General features: G+C 44.0%; 1 protein-coding gene across 3 annotated transcripts in view; it reads left to right on the top strand.

The window, feature by feature from the left end:
- arhgap10 (Rho GTPase activating protein 10) overlaps window positions 1–10190 on the top strand; it is a 284335-nt gene extending 274145 nt beyond the window's left edge. For all 3 annotated transcript variants that reach the window (XM_072496090.1, XM_072496089.1, XM_072496091.1), the window contains 3 exons: window positions 1144–1251; window positions 2581–2672; window positions 9168–10190. In XM_072496090.1, coding sequence (XP_072352191.1) covers window positions 1144–1251; window positions 2581–2672; window positions 9168–9256 — 289 coding nt within the window. In that variant the 3' untranslated portion in view covers window positions 9257–10190. The remainder of the gene's footprint in view (window positions 1–1143; window positions 1252–2580; window positions 2673–9167) is intronic.
- Window positions 10191–17993: the final 7803 nt, after the last annotated feature.

Genomic DNA, 17993 nt, shown 5'->3' with positions numbered 1-17993 from the left:
CCGGGTGCCCACAATCATGAGTTGTTTAGAGAGAGTTGGAAGGTCATCTAGCCAATGGGCAGCAAGAAATCTCACCCTTTGGAGAATAGCAAGAACCGTAAGGGGAATCAAATTGCTGATAGCTGCGCACCTTGGTTTGGTCCCAGTGAAGGAATCCTTGAGATCCTCTAAAGCAAAGGGAATAGATAAAAATAAAAGTAGAACAGGAAGTATCCTGTTGATATTTTCGAGCTTATGGTATTTACGGAATTTGGTGTTAAGTTAGTACTTTCTTTGTACTTACCCTTTACGGTAAAGCTTTTTTTTGTTTAAAACATGAAATTATGTGAGGTAATTCCTTCAGTTAATAACTGGGATTTCGAATTTCTTTTTAAACATTACTGGTCTTCACCAAGATCGTAACACTGGTTATATACAAGGACAGATATCTGAATTTTAATCATATAGTGTTGTCATGGGAGCCTCCCTTTAAGAAATGTTATTGTCTTATCACATGGCTTCAGTGATGTCATTGTGTGGGTGAAGCTTGGCTGTGGTTCTGTGAGTTTTTACTTTCGATTTGAGTTTTGGAGCTGGTTTGTGGCTCTGTGAGTTTTTACTTTCGTTTTCACATTTGGCTGCTGTCGACTCTGACAGAGAGGTATTTTGCCCTTTTTTCTATTTTCAATTTTAAAGATTTATTCCAAAGTAGAAACCCAATGAGTATAGTTATCTACTGTTTTGGTTCAAAGGGATTTTTGCTTTCTGGGATCTTGTTATTGAACAATTAAGGGAAAATCCATTAAGGATTATACATAGATTACTGTAACTGTTTGCAGTCTGTATGTTTGTAGTTGATCATAATTCTTACTATGTGTGTTTATACAACTGTTAACTAAATTTGTTGAATAAAGCTTGTTTTTTGATTAAAAGTGCCTTAGCACTTTGTTGAATAAAACCTGACAGGCAGGCTCTTGTGCTCATCGCAACCAAAATCAATAAACAGTTCTAGGTCAGGTGAACTCCATAATATACTTTGATGTTTTCTAAACCCTGGCCCATAACAGTATAATATTTGTAGAAATTATAAACTAATTTTAACAATGCATCACCTGTATGCTTTGACAAAATTTATCATTTACTCGTTTTATTTTGTCTCGCCAGTTCATTTATAACTTCCTGGTTCAGTTCTTCACCAACTTTGCCAACATCATCTTTAGCATCGTTCCAGTTTCCAACTGTGACTGCCACTAGCGACAAATCTCCTAATGGGTATGGAAAACTCCCTTGTTTCATAATGTAATATTTGGCACTGGGTAAAATATTGTTTTCTTCCTCACGAGTGCTGTTAGGAAACTGGACAGATCTATTTGACCATCATTTCACTAGTTTATGAGCTAAATTCTTGCGGGTCAATGGGTAAAGTTTACTTAGTCGACATTGTAATACCAAGCGGGGGAGAAAATATACTCCAGTCTAGCATGTAGAGTGACATTAGAAAAGCAGTCAAGTGAAGACATCAAAGTTCTTCAGTTGTTTCATGAGACAATTTCTGTAAGATTTAGCCTCTTCTTTGAGGAACATAGGAACTAGGAGCAGAAGTAGGCAATTCAGGCCTTCGAGCCTGCTCTGCCATTCACTCAGATCATGGCTGATCTCTTCCTGGTCTCAGATCTACAACCCCAGCCACTCTGCCAAGTGTTTTGTAAGCTCAAAACAGAAGACAAACCTGCTGACTCATTCACCCTGTGACGCGAGTTGCTGAAGGCCCCTTGAACATGCCCTGAGCCCTTCCTTGTACCCTTGGGGTGCAAAGATTCCCTGGTGTATAGCTTTTCTGATTATATTTGCCAAGTTTGTAAATATTTTAGATATGGTTTTCATCATTCTTTGCTGGTTTTTAAAATGTTTCCAATTTTCTGGCCTACCACTAATCGTTCACATGATTTTACGTATTTTCTTTCGATGGGAAACCATCCTTAACTTCCTTTGTTACCACGGAGGGTGCATCCTTCCAGCAGAATCTTTATTTCTCAATGCAGTATATCTTTGTTGAAATATCTCCTAAGATACCCTTATGATAAGTTGTTTTTTTGAAAGCCAGAGTGCAGCCTCTGGATTTTCATGTGCCTCCCTGATCAAAATCGTGCTTTAACAAAAAAGACTCTCACTGCAGAGGCTGCTAGCATTTTCTCTTCCATTTCTTTGAAAATCTACATTGTATTGGTGCTAAATGTTGATATTATATTTTATAAAAGCAAAAATTCTCATTCAGAGACAAATATCTAAGGGAGTGGAGTTTGCTGATCAATTCCAGACTATACAGAAAACCCTTTAGCAGAAATTCTGTCCTGCCCCGTCAACCTTTCTGGTGCCAGTAAAATTAGATCAGTATCATAATTATTTCGGGCATTGGTAGAATTCACATTAATAAGTTTAGAAAATGCTCTGGCTTTGAAGTATAGTATTCTTTCATACTCTGAATCTGTTTCACATTATTCATGCACCAACCACATTTGTTATTTGCTATTTAATAGTTCACAAAATAGTGTTGTTAGAATTCTCTTTGCAACAAGGTAATGGCTCCATTTATTTTTTTAGAGTTCCAAACGATCAAGCGAAGGCCGTTTACTCATGTGAAGCAGGGCATTACTCGGAGTTATCCTTCAAAGTGGGAGAAATGTTTGAAAATGGTGAGCGTAACCAGAAATATTAGACCTGCTGTGATAATAGAAACAGTTACTCTGAAGCTATTTGATAAATTGCAAACATCCTCCACTTAATATAAGCCTATATTGACTTGTGCTGAGGAAGCCACATATTTCCATATTGCTGAAAATAGGAGACATACCAATTTGCAAGAACGGCATATTTCAAAGGGAAGAACAATTTACATGCTAGAGAAAATGCTGGTTGGTGGGCAAGTGGATTCTGATGAGTAGAGGTGCTGCAATGGACAATGTACGAGGGAACAGTACAAGGGCCAAGCTTTAAAGAAAAATTCAAACCAGGCTGGTCAACTCTGGTCGAGGCATTACCATAGGGAATGAACCAGGAGACGGCTGACCCCTCGTGCCTCCCAAGTTTTTTCTAAGTTGATAAAGGAACAAAGTCTGGACATGCTCTTTCTGTTTACAAAAGACGAAGGTCCTATGTGTGAATATATTTATCTTCTAGTATGGGTAAGTGCACACTGTGAGCCCAACAGATGAACTGCAGTTGGATGCTAGGGTAATTCTTAGCACAATCAGAATTGTTTAGTAAGTGTTGTCCACTCGGGAATTACATCTAATTTTTCACACTTGTGTTTTGCGTTTTACAAGCATGGGCTAGTTGAGCATGGTCAGCACCTTGCCTGTTGTGAACTGCTGAAGGGGTATGTTCCACCACTGTAAATGGTATTCTTGCAAATCTGCCCTAATGAGTGCAAGATAAAATGATTCAACAGCATGTCTCTTTTTTCAGCAATATTCAAATTTAATGCTACCAAGCAACTATACTTGCACATACAGTGATGTTCTGGATCGGCCCCAAACCAGGCTCCAACAGTGGCTAGGATACTGGGCAGAAACCCCAATATTTTACTTTAATCTTGTAAGACTGAGGAAAGGATACCTCGCTCCAGGATTGATTTCATGAAAAAGTAGAGATATGGCATTTTAGAACAAACTGAATTACTAACAGTATTAAAGTATCTTTAACATCACAGCAGAAAATAGCTTACAATTAATAATAATAATAATACTCTTTATTGTCACAAGTAGGCTTACATTTACACTGCAATGAAGTTACTGTGAAAAGCCCTTAATCGCCACATTCCGGCACCTGTTTGGATACACAGAGGGAGAATTCAGAATGTCCAAATTATCTCTTAATGCTAATCAATACAGTGGATACAGTAACCCTTAGCTGCTATCTTTATTTCCACTCAAAACAATCAACAAATCTGAGCTCTTAATCCACTGTTAAAATACAGTTAGCACTCAGGAATAAATAATAAATAACCTTTGACACAAGTAGGCTTACATTAACACTGCAATGAAGTTACTGTGAAAAGCCCTCAGTCGCCACATTCCGGCGCCTGTTCGGGTACACAGAGGGAGAATTCTCAGCTAGTACGGGAATTGAACCCGCGCTGCTGGCCTTGTTCTGCCCAACAAACCAGCTGTCTAGCCCACTGAGCTACCCCAGCCCACCTGCTTTATTGAGACGTTATTTGTGAAAGAGATCTTTTGATACTGCTTTAAAGAAAATACCTCATTCCTGTCAGAACCATACAGGAACTCTGGCTGTATTTCTTCAGAAGCTGCTTCAGCTTATTTCAGCTCACCTTCTAAACACACTTCTGAACTGCTAATCTAGCTACAGACATTCTTTTAACTGAATTGAGATGCTTGACTTCTGCTCACATCTTCAGCTAACACTCAACTAAATCGTCTTTTCTGCAAAAAGCCTGGGCTCTTCCCAGTAATTACAGCATCATACCAAGTTAAAATCCAGTTAACTCCACAGGGAATCCCCTTGATCCAAACAACATTCCATTGGTCCAAGCTTTTTACGATGCTTTCATTGCACCCCTGGCTCCCAAAATCTGTCAACCCAGGATTTTAAGAACACAACTAACCCAGACTTTTAACCCTTACTGCACCAAGTACCTATAATACAATGTATCTGAAATTCCTACATTCATCACAGGGAACGAGCACATATTCCATAAAACTCCATGTTTTATACATCATTTTTTACCCAACCAGGTGGTTTGTGAGGACATATTGACATTCTTCTGCTCAATTGGACTAAAGATTTGGGCTGCCTCCAGGTGCAGGATAGATTTGATAGTCTTTATAGTTGTCCCAATTTGTCTTTTTCGGCAGCTAGCCTGTAATGTACCATCCTTCCTCGATTTTCCCTTGGAAATTAGAGCATCACCTGCTAAAATAGCGGGCACTGGTATCGTCCTCATTACAGAATGTGTATGTTTAACACACAATTTGTGTCAACCTAGAGGTGATTCCAAGAATATTCAGGATTTGGGATTGCCAGAGTTTGCGTCACCGGTGAGGGGGCGGAGAAAATTGCATTTCCCGATTCTGCCTATGTTGTTGTTCTCTCTGGCAGCAAATATGGCTGAAAGTAACTCCCTTACATCTTGAAGACACCTGATTAACCATAATTCAAACTTTTGTTTCCTGTGACCACACTAGCCAAGCAATATGACCCATGCCAGCCGACATTCGTGTACACGCTATGTTCTACCTTCAAAACGAGAGGGAGCCTGCTTGATCCTCATGATCTCACCCCAACCAGGTTCACAGGAGGAGAGAGCAATGCACATATCAGGTTCAGACATCAGCCAGTTCCTGTGTGCCGTCCTTATCTTGCGAGAACGGAAGGGTATTAGAAACAAAATGCTTGTTTTACTCAGCACTGGATACTCCTCGGGGATGCTACTCCAGAAGCTGACCACCTCATGGGCTTTTGGTGTGTTTTTAATGTGCTATCACAGCTTAGGTACAGCAGCTTAGTCTTTTCATTTGGAGCCAGTTGGAAGTTAATAACGGACTCTGGGGCCTCAACCTCAAAAGGAAATTTTGACTCACCACTTCTCTTTCAACATCTGAAACGTCTCTCATTTGCCAATATTTCCCTGCATACAACATGGGCTTTGCATCCTTATTTGCATTGGCACAATTGACAAACCATACCTCAAGAAATCATCTTTATACTGCTTTGTTTCCGAGTTAATTTTCTTCTTTCTAGGCTGTTAACCAGAAGCCCTGACGCTCTGTACGGAGCTAACACTAGCAGTGCTCTGTCCTGCCCTGGAATCTCCTGGGCTGCTCTCACCAGCAGATAGTTCTGAGATCCTGGCCAGTAGATAGTCTGCCTGCTTGTGTCTCTCGCCATCTCTTACCTGTAGTAAAATGATTCATCTGCACTCTTGTCTTACTTGCCAGCAGTGAGAAAGTGGAAGAAGCTGTTTGTGATGATTTGGTGCCAAAAACATGTACATATAGGGCGCTTGACATCAAGTGCACGTGAGGGGCATGTAACCTGCTCACTTCCTGGCCCAACATCTGCACACAGCCTAATTTCCTTCTTATTAAAAGGCGGCAGCAATAAATATGCCGGTAGTGGCCGTTGGGTGCTTCTCCCGCAATTGGGACCATCGTGGGAACGCTGCGACCGATCGCTTCGCGACCCCATCGAAAACTGCCTGTGACCCACCGTGTTGCAACTTGCACTTTGATAAACCCTGATCTAGACAATGAGTGGGAACAAGGTTCCACTGCCTAAGATTTGCTTCTCTGACTTAGATGCCCTTCATGTTCATGTTTTAGACTATTTCTAATATTTGTTGAAAATTGTTTAAATGCTCAGTTGTTTTCGGATTCATGTTACAGCTGTTTTCATCTTTTGCAGCAAAGCTTTGTTCAGTTCATTAGGTGATCAATTGAATCCAGGGCGGTATTTAATGGAAAAACTTTGAACTTAATTTGTGGCGTTTTTTCAGGGAGATTCCTGCTAGCTCTGCCGGCAAGTTCCCCACTGCTATTCAATGACACTTCAGTTACTTTTTTGGGTCCTGGGGAGTTTCTCACCTATTCAGCCCACACATAGAATTTCTTTCCGCTCTGGGGAGTTCAGAGATCAGGCCGTCATTTTGAAAGGGTGCCCCGATCTCTAAATGAGCTTGTGGGTCCCCCACCCCCCCCACTCATGGGCAATGTCACCCCACACACATGGGCATTACCCCACAACCCCTCAAGTGAGGACACCCCACTATGGGGTCCCTGGGGGTCCCCCTTTTCAGGCCCCCTCACATGCCATTACAGGTCCCTTTTACCTGCCCCATTGGGCCCTGACCCTTGGCAATGCCACCCTAGCACCTGGGCACCCTTGCTCCGGCGCACTGGCAGTGCTACCCAGGCACCTTGGTAGTGCCAGGGTGACTGGCAATGTGCCAGCTGGGCAGTGCCAAGGTGCCCGCTTTCCACGGGGAGGACCAGCGGCTCACCCTGCACTATCCCTGGCCACGAAGGAGCCTCCGATGGCCTAAGAGACCCCCCCCGGTGCCGTTCCGTCTGGTCGATGTTTGTGTGGACCAGTACTGAATGGCTGCAGCCTCGCTGGGGACGCCGGTAGATCCTGGATACGCCTGCGAACATAGGTTCAAAACCCATGTCAGCGAGAGCATTTCCATCACACCTTTTTTGGGCGTAATTGCGATGCCTTGGGGACTTGGTTATATCCCGCGAGGCGTGTAGGCTGCTGGGAAGCCCACGGCAGGCTTTTCCCAGCATCTACCGGCCGCGTTGCACTCTCACCCGAGCTCAACGCAGCCACAAAATCACGGCCATAGTTTAAGTGATTAAGAAATTGTGCAAGGGAAAATCTTCTTTGGCATTGAATTGGAACCTTTAGTCTTTTAAAAGTTAACATTTCCACTATTTGAAATCCTTTGAATGTGTCATTTTGAGTTTCTTTGCTATTAGTTTCAGTGTGCACATATAGTGATTTGGGAACCCTTTGAGTTGAACAGCCTGTCTGGAATTCTGACTGAAGGTTGCTTAGGGCACACTCTGAAAATAGGTGCTCCTCAGCTTCATTTGGACCAGGAATTCCACCTTTTTTGTTTTACCTCCAGTGGAGTATTGTTTTCTCTGCTTAGATGCTGGTAGAACTATGTCATGGTGTCTCTTGTAGGAGGCAATCTTGATGATTGTTTGTTTCCAGTGATGCAAAGACCCAAAGCAAAAAGCTGTCCACTGATGTGCCACATAGATGATTGCGTTCCTTCTGCACTGTTAACATTTTTTTAGTTTCTTCTGGCAATGTGAGCATCACCAGCAAAGTCAAAATTGTTTGCCCGTCCCCAATTGCTCTTGAGAAGGATGGTGAACCTTTTATTACGATTCAGGACCAGACCCCAACAGTGAGGAAAGGATACCTCGCTCCAGGAGTGATTTCGCACAAAACAGGGATATGGTGTATTAAAGCAAACTTTATTACTAACACGGCATTAAAATATCTTTAACACCACACAAGAAAAATAGCTTACAATTATCCCTTAAATAATGAGAATCAGTACAGTGACACAATACCCTTAACTGCTATCTTTATTCCCACTCAAACAACAAAACCATCTGAGCTCTCAATCCACTTTCAAATACAGTTAGCACTCGGGAATACCCTGCTGTACAGAGATGTCTGGATGCTCTACTTTGGAACTGCTTTAAAGAAAGAGACGTGACCTTGTCAGAACAATGTAGGATCTCTCTCTGAAGTCTTCAGAAACTGTCTTCATGAAATGAAATGAAATGAAACGAAAATCGCTTATTGTCACAAGTAGGCTTCAAATGAAGTAACTGTAAAAAGCCCCTAGTCGCCACATTCCGGCGCCTGTATGGCTTCCATCTCCAGAACTAAAACTAAACTTCACTGCAAAGTATCTGGTACTCGAGCTCTTCTCATTAATTACATCACCATATCAAGCTGAAACACAACAATGTATCTGATTAGCTCCACAGGGAACCCCCTTAATCCAAACAAAACTCCATTAGCCCAAACCTTTGCAATGCCTTAATTGCACCTCAGGCTCCCAAAATCTTTCAAACCAGGATTCTTTAAAAACACGACTGCAGAAGTCACACCCACTAACCCAGGTGTTTTAACCCTTACTGCACCAAATACATATAATACGGTGCATCTGGAATTCCTACATTCATTACACTTTTGAACCACTCCAACCTTTGTGGTGCAGATTGTGCTCTTCGGGATGGAATTTCAGGATACAGATCCGGTGACATCAAAGCAACAGTAATGTAGTTCCAACTCCGGGTTGTGTAACTTGGAGGTAAACTTGCAGATGATCATGTTCCCATGTGCCTGCTGCCCTTGTCCTTCTGGCTGGTGGAAGTCATGGGTTTTGAAGGTGGTGTCGAAGAAGCCTCAGCAGGTTTGCAGGAAAGAAGCTAAAGAGATGGTTAAAGTTCATTCTACATGTTCCATGATTTGGTGCACTCTTTGGTCCATGGAATCTTCTTTTTGACCATGTGAAAAAAGAGATTATATGCATGTTCTGTATTGGTATAGATACTGATTATAAAATGTAATAGTATTGCTGCATCTAATCGATTTTTCCACCTAAATTAAAATTCCTGTTCTTTATTTTCTTCATTCTCCAGTTCGCTCTTCACGAGAGCCCGGTTGGCTAGAAGGAACCCTCAATGGCAAAACAGGACTCATTCCAGAAAATTATGTTGAATTCCTGTAGTTCTTAGTCATTGGAATGTATAGAAAATACTATTCATGGTATCCATGGCCGTCCTTAAATTGTTCTACCTTAACTTCATGACTAAAATTTCTAAAGTGGAATTGAGGGGAATATTGATTTATAAAACTAACACACAACTAACCTCCAGTGTCTGTAAACTTGTCTGCTTTTTAAAATGATATATTGCCTGAAGTGCTACTGTCACTTCATCATGCCATTAGAATTATTATAAGCTTTTATCATAGGATCAACAGATGGGTGCAGCATTAGCAAGTGATATTGGAAGTATCAGAAACAGAAATTACTAGATTTGTGGACTTAATTTTTCCTATCTATTTTGACTTCACAGTGTGATTCTATGAATCTCCTTATTTTCACTAAGCCTTTTAAGTAAATGAATAAAAGAGGGTGGGAATAAAAGTTGGTGAAGGAGTTGTTTCCATACTGTTTTACTTATTCATTGCTGATCATGTCAATTGATTAAATGTTTCAGTTTTAAGAAACATTAGAAATGCTTTTTTTAAAAAAGATCTTGTGCATTTGTGCAACGTTTGAAGTAATTTGGTACATTTTAGCCTTCAATACCAAATAACAAACCCGATGACTACAGTGTACTTCCATTTTTAAACAATGTTAATGAATATTGCAATCGGGTTTTCATCAATACAGGAATAATTTGGAAATTCCATTGAGATTTTAACCAAGAACAAATACTTTACAAACTCCTCAGTCGCTATATATTTGTATTTGTTTTAACGATACAAAACATGTTATTTCTAGTTTAATGATTTATTGTACTTATGAAAACTGTCATAGCTTTAATAGTAATGTATGCACAAATGTGGTAAACAATGTCACAAACCTAAAGCCTTCAAATATCTGCAGAACCTGATTGTGTAACTACATCAGAAAATAAAGTCTCTGTCAGTAATAATTTCAAGATGTTATTAATTTGGCTGAAGCCTATGATTCTTAACATTTAACTTGATTTTACATATTCACTGAAATGTACTTGTCAAGTTGTTTCAAATTCAATCTTGTTTTTACTGTAATTAAATTGGGTCATTTCCAGTTTGACATAATTTAAATAATTGATTTTAAATTTCACGTTTCCTAATGCTCATTGTTTTGCATTCTGTCAAAATTCTGCAAATCATTCAAATTTTGAGCACAATAATTTTCCTCACGTTATCCATCAAATCTGTTGGTCATTTGATTTGGTCGAAGAATTTGACATTTCCAAAATGCTCTAGGGTTCAGAAAGTGAGAGCTATCCTATGGGAGTTAGGCCAGGACAAGATCAAAAATGACCACGATCTTCCTCTCAAGTGGAGAATCACTTTTTTAAAAACCCACCAAAGACCAGCAAGCGTCTACAAAACCATTATCCCAGAGACAAAACAGATGGGGAGAAAATGAACTTGCCTACTTGGCAAGTTATAAATCAATTTATAATCTTTTGTCACTCTTGGAAAAATTGAAGCGAAGTTGACCACGGCTGGAAGGAAGCAGAAGGTGATGGAGCAGCGAACTAATTACTGCAGGATATCCGGTGGCGGCCTTGGAGTGAGTGGTCGCACACAGGCAGCTCCGGCTCGAAGGCTTGGCTTGGGCACTTTATATCCGGCAGGAATGTGGTGCAAAAGGTGTAGAGGGAGAGGTTCTCCCCAAGTTTGGTATGTCTGCTGGCTACTGGACCTGGCTGAGGAGTTGGAGGGGACCTGAGAAACAGCAGCAATTGAGAGAATGGTGGAGGCGGAAGTGTCTTTTCCACTGGGAAATCCCCAGATGGAGCAGCTGAAAAACAAATTTTGCGAGCAAAGGAAGGAGAGTTCATGGTGACTGGTCAAAGGCCATTGAGGGAGTAGTAGCCCCTCTGCGAGGACCGATGGACCGGGTAGAGAAGTGCCTTGAGGCACATGGGGTGACGATACACGAGGTGGGGAAGGTGGTGTCCGACCAGAGCGATTGGATCTTGTCCCTGGAGGCCGAGGTAGGGATCCTGGGAGATCTGCTGAGAGTGAAGATTAAGGAGCAGGAGAACTGGTCCAGGCTGCAGAACCTGCGAGTTGTGGGTCATCCAGAAGGTGCGGAAGGAACAAGCACTGCAAAATATGTGTCAAGGATACTGGCTGGGTTGGTGGACGGGAGAGTGCCGGACAAGCCCCTGAGGTGGACAGAGCCCAAAGGCAGAAGCCGAGAGTGGGCGAGCCATTGCGTGCGGTGATTGTGGGGTTGCACAAGTTCATGGAGAAGGAGAAGATCCTACGATGAGCAGGGAGAGCGAGACTGTGAATGGGAGGGGAAGTGTGTCTGAATATACCAGGACATTGGTGTGGATCAGGCAAAGAGGTATGCTGGATTCAACAGGGCCAAGGCGGTTCTGAACCGAAGAAAGGTTCAGTTTGACTCGGGCGTGAATGAGTGGGTTCTTTCAGAGGATAGCAGATGTGTGTGAGAGGTGTGGGCGGGGGCCAGCAAATCACACGCACATGTTTTGGGGTTGTGAAAAATTGGGAAGATCCTGGGCGGGAGTGGTCACGCTCGAAGCAAGATGGTGGAGGATGGAGTGGACCCAGACCCTTTGGTGGCGATATTTGGGGTTTCAGAGTAGCTGGAGCTCATGGAGAGGAGGAAGGCCGATGTCTTGGCCTTCGTCTCTCTGATTGCATGGCAGCAGATTTTGCTGGAGTGGCGGTCGGCATCGCCACCGGGGGTAGCAGCATGATTGGGTGACCTGTACAAGTTCCTGCGGTTAGAGAAGATAAAAGTATAAGTTAAGGGGCTCTTCAGGGGGGGTTTGAGGAAAGGTGGGGGGTGTTTGTGACCGTGTTTGAGGGGCAGTTCGCCGAGGGGGAGGGGGGTGTAAAAGGGGAAAAATCTTTACAGACTATAGTTGATTGTTGGGAATTATGTTTCCTTTGGTGTTTATTCACTGTAACCTGATTTGATACATGTTCATAATGAAATACATTTTTAATAAAAAAGAAAGGTTCGGTTTGGGGTGCTGTCCCCGCCGATACTGTAGGTCACATTTGAAGGCCGGAGTATTATTTTGAAACGCCTGAAGAGGCAAATGACTTTATAATGCAGGCATTGTCAAATTTGGGGGCGGTGGGTCGCGGGCGGGTGTCGGGAGGGTCGTGAAGCCGTCTGTTGCGGCGCTCCCGATTGCGCAAATCTGCGCGCAGCAGCCGGCTGTTAAAAATGCCGGCTGCAAGCGGCCTTCAGAATGGCCGCAAACATGTAAAAGAAATGCGGCCGCGCTGCCGATGATCGGGCACGCATGCACAGTATGGCCGATTTTTCTTATTTTAAACGGTCGCAGCTTTTTGTTTTACAATTTTGGGGGGGGGGAGGTTTATTCATTTATTATATTCTTTTAACATTTATTTTTTTCATGTTTTTTTTTTTTTACAAGTTCAGGGGAGGTTTATTTGATAATTGTTTAGCGGGGAAAAAAATGCAGAAATTTGAACAGATGGAGACTCCATAGTTTCCGACACTGGAAGGCTTCACCTTCATCCAACAGGTTCCATTGGAGGAGCGTGTACGAGGGCCAAAGGGACCCAAAACCATTTCCTCCATTTTTGTCAGCAGCAAACAAGAACAAAGACAATTACAGCACAGGAACAGGCCCTTCGGCCCTCCCAGCCTGCGTGATCCAGATCCTTTATCTAAACCTGTCACCTATTTTCCAAGGATCTACTTCCCTCTGTTCCCCGCCCGTTCATATATCTGTCTAGATGCATCTTAAATGATGCTATTGTGCCCGCCTCTACCACCTCCGCTGGCAAAGCGTTCCAGGCACCCACCACCCTCTGCTTTCTACGCACATCTCCCTTAAACTTTACCCCTCTCACCTTGAAATCGTGAACCCTTGTAATTGACACCCCCACTCTTGGAAAAAGCTTGTTGCTATCCACCCTGTCCATACCTCTCATAATTATGTAGACCTCAATCAGGTCCCCCCTCAACCTCCGTCTTTCCAAAGAAAACAATCCTAATCTACTCAACCTTTCTTCATAGCTAGCACCCTCCACACCATGCAACATCCTGGTGAACCTCCTCTGCACCCTCTCGAAAGCATCCACATCCTTCTGGTAATGTAGCGACCAGAACTGCACACAGTATTCCAAATGTGGCAGTACCAAAGTCCTATACAACTGTAACATGACCTGCCGACTCTTGTACCCAATACCCCATCCGATGAAGGCAAGCATGCTGTATGCCTTCTTGCCCACTCTATCGACCTGCGTTGCCACCTTCAGGGTACAATGGACCTGAACTCCCAGATCTCTCTGTACATCAATTTTCCCCAGGACTCTTCCATTGACCGTGTAGTCCGCTCTTGAATTAGATCTTCCAAAATGCATCACCTCGCATTTGCCTGGATTGAACTCCATCTGCCATTTCTCTGCCCAACTCTCCAATCTATTTATATTTTGCTGTATTCTCTGACGGTCCTCCTCGCTATCTGCAACTCCACCAATCTTAGTATCATCTGCAAACTTGCTAATCAGGCCACCTATACCTTCGTCCAGATCATTTATGTATATCACAAACAACAGTGGTCCGAGCACGGATCCCTGTGGAACACTACTAGTCACCTTTCTCCATTTTGAGACACTCCCTTCCACCACTACTCTCTGTCTCCTGTTGCCCAGCCAGTTCTTTATCCATCTAGCTAGTACACCCTGAACCCCATACGACTTCACTTTTTCCATCAACCTGCCATGGGAAACTTTATCAAACGCCTTACTGAAGTCCATGTATATGACATCTACAGCCCTTCCCTCATCAATTAACGTTGTCACTTCCTCAAAGAATTCTATTAGGTTTGTAAGACATGACCTTTCCTGCACAAAACCATGCTGCCTATCACTGATAAGTCTATTTTCTTCCAAATGTGAATAGATCCTATCCCTCAGTATCTTCTCCAACAGTTTGCCTACCACTGACGTCAAGCTCACAGGTCTATAATTCCATGGATTATCCCTGCTACCCTTCTGAAACAAAGGGACAACATTAGCAATTCTCCAGTCCTCCGGGACCTCACCCGTGCTCAAGGATGCTGCAAAGATATCTGTTAAGGCCCCAGCTATTTCTTCCCTCGCTTCCCTCAGTAACCTGGGATAGATCCCATCTGGACCTGGGGATTTGTCCACCTTAATGCCTTTAGAATACCCAAAACTTCCCCCTTCCTTATGCCGACTTGACCTAGAGTATTTAAACATCCATCATGTCCCTCTCCTTGGTGAATACCGATGCAAAGTACTCATTAAGAATCTCACCCATTTCCTCTGACTCCATGCATAAATTCCCTCTTTTGTCTTTGAGTGGGCCAACCCGTTCTCTAGTTACCCCCTTGCTCCTTATATACGAATAAAAGGCTTTGGGATTTTCCTTAACCCGGTTAGCCAAAGATATTTCATGACCCCTTTTAGCCCTCTTTATTGCGCGTTTGAGATTTGTCCTACTTTCCTGATATTCCTCCAAAGCTTCATCAGATTTAAGTCACCTAGATGTTATGTATGCTTCCTTTTTCATCTTAGCTAGTCTCACAATTCCACCCGTCATCCATGGTTCCCTAATCATGCCATTTCTATCCCTCATTTTCACAGGGACATGTCTGTCCTGCACTCAAATCAACCTTTCCTTAAAAGACTCCCACAAATTTCAAATGTGGATTTATCCTTAAAGAGCTGCTCCCAATCCACATTCCCTAGCTCCTGACGAATTTTGTTATGCTTGATCTTTCCCCAATTTAGCGCTCTTTCTTTAGGACCACTCGCGTCTTTGTCCATGAGAGTTCTAAAACTTATGGAATTGTGATCGCTATTCCCAAAGTAATCACCGACTGAAACTTCAACCACCTGGCCGGGATCATTCCCCAATACCAGATCCAGTATGGCCCCATCCCGAGTTGGTCTATTTACATACTGCTCTAAAAAAAACTCTCCTGGATGCTCCTTACAAATTCTGCTCCATCTACGCCTCGAACACTACATGAGTCCCATTCAATGCTGGGGAAGTTAAAATCTCCCCTCACGACCACCCTATTGCTCCTACATTTTTCTATAATCTGTCTACATATTTGTACCTCTACTTCACGCTCGCTTTTGGGAGGCCTGTAGTAAAGTCCCAACAATGTTACTGCACCCTTCCTATTTCTTAGCTCTACCCATATTGCCTCAGTGCTCGAATCCTCCATCGTGCCCTCCTTAATCATAGCTGTGATATCATCTCTGACCAGTAATGCAACTCCTCCACCCCTTTTGCCTCCCTCTCTATCCCTCCTGAAGCATCTATACCCTGGGATATTTAGTTGCCAGTCTTGCCCTTCCCTCAACCAAGTCTCCATAATACCAATAACATCATATTCCCAGGTACTAATCCAAACCCTAAGTTCATCTGCCTTACCTGCTACACTTCTCGCATTGAAACAAATGCACCTCAGACCACCTGTCCCTTTGTGTTCATCATCTCTTCCATGTCTACTCTTCCCCTTAGTCACATTGAGTTTATTATCTAGTACCTTACTGGCTTTAGTTGCTGCCTCTTTACTGACCTCTAACTTCCTAATCTGGTTCCCATCCCCCTGCCACATTAGTTTAAAACCTCCCCAACAGTGTTAGCAAAAGCACCCGCTAGGACATTGGTTCCAGTCCTGCCCAGGTGTAGACCATCCGATTTGTAATGGTCCCACCGCCCCCAGAACCGGTTCCAATGTCCCAAAAATCTGAATCCCTCCCTCCTGCACCATCTCTCAAGCCACGTATTCATTCACAAGGTAAGGGAAAATGGTGGGTCGCGAAGGCTGGCCGGCGTGGGTCGCAAAGAACGGCCAGGTTGGGTCCGGAAGGTTGACCGGTTGGTAAAAATGGGTCCCCGGAAAAGAAGTTTGAAGAACACTGTTACAATGGACCATAAACTGGGGGAGAACTGTAAGTTGGTGTGAGATGAAGAAGCTATATCTGTGAAGGTTGGCTGTTACGGCTATTTTGTGTTGCCCGAGGATATTTTTTTTCTTTAGTGAGAGACATTTGTAAGGGAGTAGTAACACCCGTCGTTTATGGTGTTTTTCTTTTTGGAGGGGGTGCTTTGCAATTTTGGGTATTTTATCTTTATGGGTAAGGCGCATGGTTGGTGGGACCCGCTGGGTGGGGTTGCCAGCAGAGGAGCATTCAGATGGGCTGTTTGCACAGGATAAGGAAGGACTGTTGGGGAGTATCATAGAATTTACAGTGCCGAAGGAGGCCATTCGGCCCATCGAGTCTGCACCGGCTCTTGGAAAGAGCATTCTACCCAAGGTCAACACCTCCACCCGATCCCCATGTCCCAGTAACCCCACCCAACTCTAAGGGCAATTTTGGACACTAAGGGCAATTTATCATGGCCAATCCACCTAACCTGAACATATTTGGACTGTGGGAGGAAACCGGAGCACCCGGAGGAAACCCATGCACACGCGGGGAGGATGTGCAGACTCCGCACAGTGACCCAAGCCGGAATCGAACCTGGGACCCTGGAGCTGTGAAGCAATTGTGCTGTCCACAATGCTACCGTGCTGTTGGGGAGGAGGGGCAAAAGGGTGTGCAGGAGCATCCTTTGAGCAGGAGCTTCCACACTGGCGGGTAATTCTGGTGATGAAGTTGAGGAGGCCGTGAGGGACGGCCAGGTTTTGCGGGGGGGGGGGGGGATTGCGATGTGGCAGAGTTGGAGACTGAGCGTGGTCATTAGCGGAGGTGGGCCCACCTTGGATCGGCCCGGTTCAGGGCGATATTAAGGGAAATAGAACCGGAGGTGGAAGATAGCAGACAGTAGAGGGGAGTTGAGGGGCAAGCCTCCGGTAAATGTTGTAACGTGGAATGTTCGTGGGTTAAATGGGTCGATTCAGAGGTCTTGGGTTTTTGCACACCTCAGGAGATCTTTTTACAGGAGACGCATCTCCAGGTGTAGAATCAGGCTAGGTTGAGGAAGGGATGGGTGGAACCTAGTGTTTCACTTGTGGTTTGACTGAAAGTCACAGGCGCCTTTTGAACAAGCGGAGTTTGTGGGAGCCAAGGAAGTACAGGATCCAGTTCCGGTGTGTAGATATGTGATAGTGAATGGGGTGCTGGTGAGGATACTGGTGGTACTAGTCAATGTATATGCGTCAAATTGGGATGATGTGGGGTTTGTGAAGGGTTTACTGGGATCGATCCCAGACCTGGATACACACCAGTTGATTATGGTGGGAATAGTAATTGTATGGTGGAACCGAGGATGGACAGGTAGGCTTCAATGAAGTTACTGTGAAAAGCCCCTAGTCGCCACATTCCGGTGCCTGTTCGGGGAGGCCGGTACGGGAATTGAACCCGTGCTGCTGGCATTGTTCTGCATTACAAGCCAGCTGTTTATATTCGGGGAGATGTTGGTCCGAGGGGAGATTATCTCATTCAAGGTGCACAGGGTTAGGAGGAAGAGGTAGGAGCATGGACGGTTGATGGACGAGATAATAGAGGTGGACAGGAGATAACCGAGGGGGTCCCACTGAGGAGTTTTTGGTGGAGAGGAAAAGATTGCATGGGCAGTTCGAGAGGTTGACGATGGGAAAGGCAGTGGGGCAGTTACAGAGGGCGAGGGGGTTGCGGTATGCGTACGGAAAGAAGGCGAGCCATATGCTGGCCCACCAGCTGCGGAGGCAGGCTACGCCTAGGGAAATTCTAAAGGTCTGAACAGAGAAGGGGGAGGT

This window comes from Scyliorhinus torazame, chromosome 3, assembly GCF_047496885.1.
Source record: "Scyliorhinus torazame isolate Kashiwa2021f chromosome 3, sScyTor2.1, whole genome shotgun sequence".
Classification (NCBI taxonomy): Eukaryota; Metazoa; Chordata; class Chondrichthyes; order Carcharhiniformes; family Scyliorhinidae; genus Scyliorhinus; species Scyliorhinus torazame.
Note: the sequence above shows the minus strand (reverse complement) of the source record. Positions and strands in the feature narration are given on the sequence as shown.